Source organism: Protobothrops mucrosquamatus, unplaced genomic scaffold (genome assembly GCF_001527695.2).
Source record: "Protobothrops mucrosquamatus isolate PMUCROS unplaced genomic scaffold, P.Mucros_1.0 scaffold198, whole genome shotgun sequence".
NCBI lineage: Eukaryota > Metazoa > Chordata > Lepidosauria > Squamata > Viperidae > Protobothrops > Protobothrops mucrosquamatus.
The window spans coordinates 369,070-377,210 of NW_015386554.1; the positions used below are offsets into that span (position 1 = coordinate 369,070).

At 39.1% G+C, this 8,141-nt stretch overlaps 1 protein-coding gene across 1 annotated transcript in view; it reads right to left on the reverse strand.

The window, feature by feature from the left end:
* Window positions 1–6,095, reverse strand: part of PPP2CB (protein phosphatase 2 catalytic subunit beta) — an 11,385-nt gene extending 5,290 nt beyond the window's left edge. The window contains exons 1-2 of the mRNA XM_015813826.1: window positions 5,841–6,095; window positions 1,309–1,518 (exon numbers count right to left, since the gene is read on the reverse strand). Coding sequence (XP_015669312.1) covers window positions 1,309–1,518; window positions 5,841–5,942 — 312 coding nt within the window. The 5' untranslated portion in view covers window positions 5,943–6,095. The remainder of the gene's footprint in view (window positions 1–1,308; window positions 1,519–5,840) is intronic.
* Window positions 6,096–8,141: the final 2,046 nt, after the last annotated feature.

Genomic DNA, 8,141 nt, shown 5'->3' on the forward strand with positions numbered 1-8,141 from the left:
ATGGGTTTGTCAAAAACAGATCATGCCAGACAAATCTTATTGCATTCTTTGACCAGGTGACAAAATTAGTGGACCAGAGGAATGCTGTGGATATAATTTACTTGGACTTCAGTAAGGCATTTGATAAAGTAGACCACAACCTACTACTTGATAAGATAGAAAAATGTGGGTTAGACAGCATCACCACCAGATGGATTCGCAGCTGGCTGACCGGCTGTACTCAGCGTGTGGTCCTCAATGGAACTGCATCTACATGGAGGGAAGTGTGCAGTGGGATGCCCTAGGGGCTATGTTCTGGGTCCAGTGCTCTTCAACATCTTCATCAATGATTTGGACGAGGGGATAGATGGGGAACTCATCAAATTTGCAGACAACACCAAGCTGGCAGGAATAGCCAACACTCCAGAAGATAGGCTTAAGATACAGAAGGATCTTGATAGATTTGAATATTGGGCACTATCTAATAAAATGAAATTCAATGGTGAAAAAAATAAGGTTCCACATTTAGGCAAGAAAAACCAAATGCACAGGTACAGTGTAGCTGGTACTTTGCTCAATAGTAGTAACTGTGAGAGGGATCTCGGAGTCCTAGTGGACAATCACTTAAATATGAGTAAGCAGTGTGTTGCAGCTGCCAAAAAAGCCAACACAGTGCTAGGCTGCAATAACAGAGGGACAGAATCAAGATCACATGAAGTGTTAATACCACTTTATAACATCTTGGTAAGGCCACACTTCAAATACTGCATCCAGATTTGGTCATCATGATGTAAAAAAGATGTTGAAATTCTAGAAAGAGTGCAGAGAAGAGTAACAAAGATGATTAGGGGACTGGAGGCTAAAACATATAAAGAACGGTTGCTGGAATTGGGTATGTTTAGTTTAATGAAGAGAAGGACGAGGGGTGACATGATAGCAGTGTTCCAATATCTCAGGGGTTGCCACAAAGAAGAGTCAAGCTATTCTCCAAAGCACCTGAAGGCAAGACAAGAAGCAACGGATGGATGCTAATCAAAGAGAGAAGCAACCTAGAATTAAGGAGAAATTTCCTGACAGAACAATTAATCAATGGAACAACCTGCCTCCAAAAGTTGTGAATGCTCCAACACTGGAAGTTTTTAAGAAGAGATTGGACAACCATTTGTCTGAAATGGTATAGGGTTCCCTGCCTGAACAGGGGGTTGGAGTAGAAGACCTCCAAGGTCCCTTCCAACTCTATTATTATTATTATTATTACATTATAATATATACTAAAAATCCCAGTCTAAAAAATAATACTACAAATAGGCTTCAGTTTTACAAACTCACCTTTAATGCCACAAGAAGTGTCACAGTTTCCACTGAGTAATAGCCTCTGTCAACATAATCTCCCATGAATAGATAGTTTGTATCTGGCGATTTCCCACCAATTCTAAAAAGCTCCATAAGATCGTGGAATTGCCCATGGACATCCCCACACACCGTGACAGGGCAACGAACCTCCTGAACATTTGATTCTTTTGTTAGTATCTCTTTAGCCTAACAAGGGAAAAAACAGACAAACAGCTGATCATCTGGGAAACCTGCCTAGATTTACAATTAAATTAAACAAACTTCAAGAAAAATTCCTAAGAGAAATGTTAGGATATTTCTGTGAATTCATGTTACAGAGATTCAAAATCCTGTTCAGCATCAACTATACTCATAATTTTGCTCACCCACTTGTTTCCTTCCAATTTCATTTTCTTACCTGTAACTGGCAATTAAGATAGTCTAATAAAATTAGGAGAATGAAAGTCAACATATATTTTAAAAACTCAGGGAATGTTTTAATTATAAATGCACAGTATATACAAACCTGTATTTCATCAGCAACAAGCTAAAAAACTGAAGGCACCCAAAAATTAAACACTAACTAGAACATTGTTGTTTTTTTCCACCTATTTTTTTTTTACCAATGGTAACTTTTAAAAGATACTAGTTTTTAGGAATTAGAACTTTTTTCTCCCAAGCAAATCATTTGCCAGCAATAAAAACCAGAGTGGATTGGATTACTGGATTTGAAAATTATGATTTATAAATCTAATAAATCATTGATAGGTCTACACATATTACTTAAATAAGTGTAATATCTAAAGTTACCATTACACTGCCTGTAATTTTTTTTTCTTGGTTTAGAAAAAACTACACTTATACATTTTAGAAATAGGACAAAATTACAGTAGTGCAATAAGGTTCGGTTGAATAAATCTTAAATGTTAAGTTTATTTGCATATGTAGTAATGTACCAATTCTCATTGGAAAATAGTCACATTATTATATCAACATTTTATTATTAGGTCTTAGAGGATTTTTAATTAATATTAAATTATGAAAGCATTGTTTTTATGTCATTAGACATAAAACTGTAAAAAACTGTTTTCACAATCCAGAACTCTGTTCTAAGGGCTTACCTAATGATTTCTACAAATTAAATAGAAACATTTCTTTTCAACAATACTAATAACTATTTATTGTGAAAGTGGTTCTCCTCCATCTCTGAAATTTATGACTGGAAATCTGAAATGAATACCCATGTGATTAGCAAGGAACTCTATGTAAACAGAAAATATCTATGTCTAAATACATCTATGTTTAGAATGAGAAATATGCCAAGCTATTAATAATTTTTAAAAATAAAAGCCAATTTAAAATTATAAAAAAAAATCGATTTAATTGAAACAATTTTTTAAATAATAATTTTTGTTTACTCTGTTAGTTCCCAGGGCTACGCTGAAATAGTTTTGCGACAAGAGTGTACCAGAAGGGTTTTCATTCAATTCTCAACCTTCCACAATGCAGGTAGTCATTGACTTACAATCACAATTGAGCCCAAAATTTCCATTGCTAAGGAAGACTGTTGTTAAGTGAGTTTTGCTCAATTTTATGATCTTTCTTGTCACAGTCGTTAACTGAATTACTGCACTTGTTAAGGTAGTAACACAGTCAAATGAATCTTGCTTCCTCATTAACTTTGCTCGTCAGGTCACTAAAAGTGATCGTGTGACCTCGGGACACTGCTACCATCATACATACATGCCAGTTGCCAAGTGTCCAAATTTTGATCGCATGATCACGGGGATGCTGCAACAGTTGTAAGTGTGAAAAACAGTCCTAAGTCACTTTTTCAGTGCTGTTGTTAACTTTGAATGGTCACTGAATAGGTTGTAAGTCAAGGATTACCTGTATGGTCTTTAACAAAACTGCATTTATCACACTGAAAACCTAGCACTGATTCTATGCCTTTATGAAAGACAGCAGTCTAAGATAAAATTATATATCTTTTTGCTCTATCATCGGTAATTAGGATCCATGCTACATGACGTTTACTCACACACTTCAGGCATATTTGTTATGGTAACTGTATCTGTATATAGAGATGCCTATGTGGCCTTGGATAAATCTACTGATACTTTGTTAACTGATTTTAGGGCGCTGTGGTTGTTGTTTAGGTTGCTTATTTTCAAAATGCATACATATACAAAGAATATATGCAATTCTTTGCATATACTCTTAAGCACAAATTTATTTCCAATGTTGCTTCTGGGAAAAAATATTGTTAAAAAATAAAAATAAAAGCCTACAGCCAAAGCTGTTTGGAATATATCTACCTGTCCCAATAAGAGACAGAAGTAAAAGGTGGTAAAGATCATCCTCAACTGTTAGAGAGGCTGATAATGTATTACTTCACCTATTTAACTTCTGATAAATGAATATGTTGTGACTGGTTATGCTTTTAATGTTGTAAATATGCCACTAGCATGAAAAATTGGAGATCCCTGGGTCAAAGTATGCAAAGTACCATTTAAATAATACTGAATAATCTTAAAATATTAACTAAGTAAACCCATTTTATACTGATGTCACAGTCTGAAAATAATTCTTTAAAGTTGATAGTATATGTGAAATTTAATCTCATTAACAACAGAGTTGATAAAGACATCATGTTAACATTGTTAGCCTGTACCAGTAGCACTTTTGGTTACTGTTCCTTTGCTAGAAATGGCTAAAAAATGCTGTTCCAATATTGCAAAGAGAAAACAGGTAGAAAAAAATAAAGGAATGTCAAATATTGGCCCAACCAGATTAGGTGAAAATACATAAACTTTAAATTAAAACAGAAATCAATCTGCATAACTTGAAAGTCTACATGTTTCTACGGTATACCAAATATTACTAGTTCATGGCAAAGTAACAACTGCTGCCTTGATACAGGTAGTTTTGACTTATGCCCACAATTGAGCCTGGAATTTAAGTGAAATAACCTAACTAGAACAGAGAAAGCCACATTACAGGTAGTCCTTCACTTACAACAGTTTGTTTAGTGACTGTTCAAAGTTACAACGGCATTGAAAAATGTGACTTATGACAGTTTTCACAGTTACGACCTTTGCGGTATCATGATGATGTGATCAAAATTCAGATTCTTGGCAACTGACTCATACTTATAACAGTTGCAGTGTCCTGTGATCACCTTCTGACAAGCAAAGTCAACGGGGAAGCCAGATTCACTTAACAACCATGTTACTAACTTATCAACTACAGTGATTCACTTAACAACTGTGGCAAGAAAGGTCAGAAAATGGGACAAAATTCACTTTACAAATGTCTCACTGGACAACAGAAATTTTGGGCTCAATTGTGGTCATAAGTCAAGGACTACTTATAGTTGACGTTTCAGTAAAAGCAATTTTATTTACCATTGGCAACTAAAGAGTATAATTTTGAATAAAAATTCTTCAAATGCACTGGATCCTACATATGTCTCATCTTGATATTAGATGGGAATGTTACACAAATGAAGATGACTGAATCATCAATTGCCACCAAGTACACAACCACTGTACCCTGTTAATCTTTTAGTAGCTCTACCTATAAATATAACACGTACTATGGTGTTCAAAGTTTGTGTAAATAAGAATTGTGTGTTTAAACAAATTAAAATCTGTGAATCTTCAGTGTTTTAAATATATGCCAGAAAAAAATAAATAAAGGGAAGTAATCTAGAGGCATTATCATGATCTTTTCATAAGCTGTTTTCCAACTCCGTATTTAATTAAAATAATGTTAAACTCTTCCTGGATACTCATTATTTTATTATGGTGCAGGAAGTCCCACGAGAGTGTTCCAATTATCCTCCTCCAACAAATGTCAGGGCTGTTTATAAATCAGAAATAAAAAAGCGAGAGTAGATAAATGACATTTTGAAGAGCTACCTTTGGGGGGAATTTACCCCCCTCATTTTTATGCATTTTGTCTTCTCTACCGTGGATCACAGAGATCATTCCACGGTTTTTCCATCAATTTCATCCTGCCTGACCTTGACTCTCCATTCATACCTGTCAACTGGCAAAAGAGAAAATTAAGGCTCCCCATGTCGATTTTGGCTGATCACAGACAACATCTCAGAAACAATAGGGACACAAAACATTCTCAAGGAAGACAACGGCTACAATGTGTGTATTTTTTTTTTACATTAAAAGCAGAGGATACAGTGCCGTCTGAGAATGATTCTTGAAGCTTTCTATTTATATCACGCAGGCAAAACCTTTTTTGATTAAAATCACACCGTTCTGAACATTTTCTCCATCTTGCTATACTTGGAACTGTTGCCTTGGCTCTCGGAGCCTGTTCTACAATACCCTTAGGTTACTAGCAGACAGAAACAAAACAACGCCTTTTGTGAAGTAATTCTCATCTCTCTTTTGGTGCCACCCTTCCCTTGCTCCCATAGACGCTGTTTTTCGGATGGCGCCGAGCGAGGGTCCAGACTGGAGCAGACCCCCAGCCCAGGGCCCGCTTCCGCATTCCGCGTTACCCACCTTCTCGCAAAGGGTCCGAACTTGGCTCTCGCTCAGCTGCTTGCACTCGTTGAGCTGCTCGATCCATTGGTCCAACTCCTTGGTAAAGCTCTTGTCCTCCATGCCGGCCCGCCGCCTGCCGCCAGCTCAGTTTTGAGGCAAGAGAGCGCTCGGCGGCGAAGCCAGGGCGGCGTGCTCCGAGGAGGCCCGAAAGCAGCAAGAGCGAGACGGAGGGGAAGGGAAGGCCCGCCGTCGCCGTCGCGCGGAAGGAAGGAAAAGGGGAGGGACCAACGGGCAGAGGCCCAACCGCCCGCCTCCACAGGGCGCGCGAGAGCCTAGGCCTCCCTCCTTCTTTCTCCGGCACCGTGTAATGGCGGACGCCGACGGTCACGGCATTGCGCTCTTCCGCTTTACGTCTCACGTCAACAGGGTGACAGCGCCCCCTTCGAGCCGGAGGACTCAACTCTTGCAGATAGAACTTCCGAGCCGAGCGCCGCGCCTGCTCGGTAGAAGGAAACGTGGGGGGAAGTATTTCGGGGACTGCAGCCCAGGCTGCAATAGCCGGTTTGTTAGTAATTTAGGTCAGGGCTTTTCAACCTTTTCACCCATTGTACCACTTTTAGGATATAGCAACATCCGAGTACCACCAGTCGCCTAGCAGGGTGTCAAAAACTTGGTGACCCCCCCCCAAAAAAGGAAAAAAGTGATAAAGTACAGGTAGTCCTCGACTTACAACAGTTCACTTAGTGACTGTTCAAAGTTACAATGGCACTGAAAAAAGTGCCCACCAAGCCAAAGCCGAGCAAGACACCTGCCTGCCCGCCCGCACTCTTCCTCCTGTCCGAGGTTTTCATTGTTGTGAGCATTTCTGTTGAGGATTGGCAGCAGGGGTGGGGTGGGGGGTGTTTGGTTTGTATTCCCCCTGTCTGCTGGGTGGTTGCAGCAAGTTTTAGTCACTTCACAAGACCCTGGGACACTGTGACCATCATAAATATGAATCAGTTGTATGTAATGTAATGTAAATCACAAGACCCTGGAGATGCTGCAACATTCCAGCTGATTGGCGCTTCTTCTCAGCTCAGCAGAAGCACCAGGATCTGTGCCGAGCTCCAGTTGGAGCCTGGCGCTGATCCTGGCAGTTCCGCTGACCCCTGACAGCCCTGCAGCTCCAGCCATCTCTCGCTCAGGCTTGTGCGGTGCTGCCACCGGTTCAGCTCATTCCCCTCCCCCGCCCACCACTTTTCTAGGATGGTCGCGTACCACCTGCCAGGTGCCAATGTACCACAGGTGGTACCCGTACCACTGGTTGAAAAGCCCTGATTTAGGTATTAAGTGGGTCCAACCATGCAGTTCTTCCAACCAGTTTTTGAAGCATAAGCACTCCTATTATATAGCAGTAGGAACAAAGGGGAAATATAAAGTGAAAGTAATATCTTTGCCTTGACCTCAGGAATCTGAATTTGTTTTCAAGTTTTAGCAGAATACAGTACCTAGTTCTGTTGAAGGCATCCCAACTCTCCTGAAGATTCATTGTAGTATCTTTGTATTTTAAAGCATCTTTTCCATATTGCAGACTGTGTTAATTAACTGGATGTGACCTAATTAGTACTTGGAGAGAAGTTCATCAGAAAAGATTAGGTTGACACAGTTGGTTCAAAAACACATTGGTAGAAAGCAATAAATATTACCCTAAAATCGACATTAATCTATTATTGATATCACCAGGAGTCAGGCTCAACTTAGCTTTTTAGTAGCAATGCCACAGTGCTGATTTGTATTATTTTTGTTATCAACTAAAATTTTTCAGATGTACTTAACCAGGTTGATTCCAACCTATGCTCATTCAAATTTCTTTTTCCTAAACAGAAACGAACAAACATACGGTGTTGCTTACAACTTTATTAAGATAATTTCATATCCCAGCCAGTTTGGGGCCATTTACAACTTTGATAAGCACCTCTTCAAGTAATTAATGAAAATATTGAATACCAGGCCCAGGATCAAAATGTATAGCACCTACTTGTATAACTCATTTAAGTTTAATAAGCTTTCTTTAAACGTTTCAAGCCAGAGGCGTGCTATTCAGCTTGCTAATCAGAAGTTTTATTTATTTAGCAAATCTATATAGCTGCCTATCTCACAAAATGTGATTCTGGGAGGCGTACAATACATACGAACAATAAAATTGTAACACACTCAAGCAGAAAAACACAAAACCGCAAGATAGCGAGAGAACAGCTGTCACTTGACATCACACAACTATTTTGCTGGCTCCACACAGGTTTGATGAATAAATCTTGCTTTCAGGCCTTTCCAGAAGGC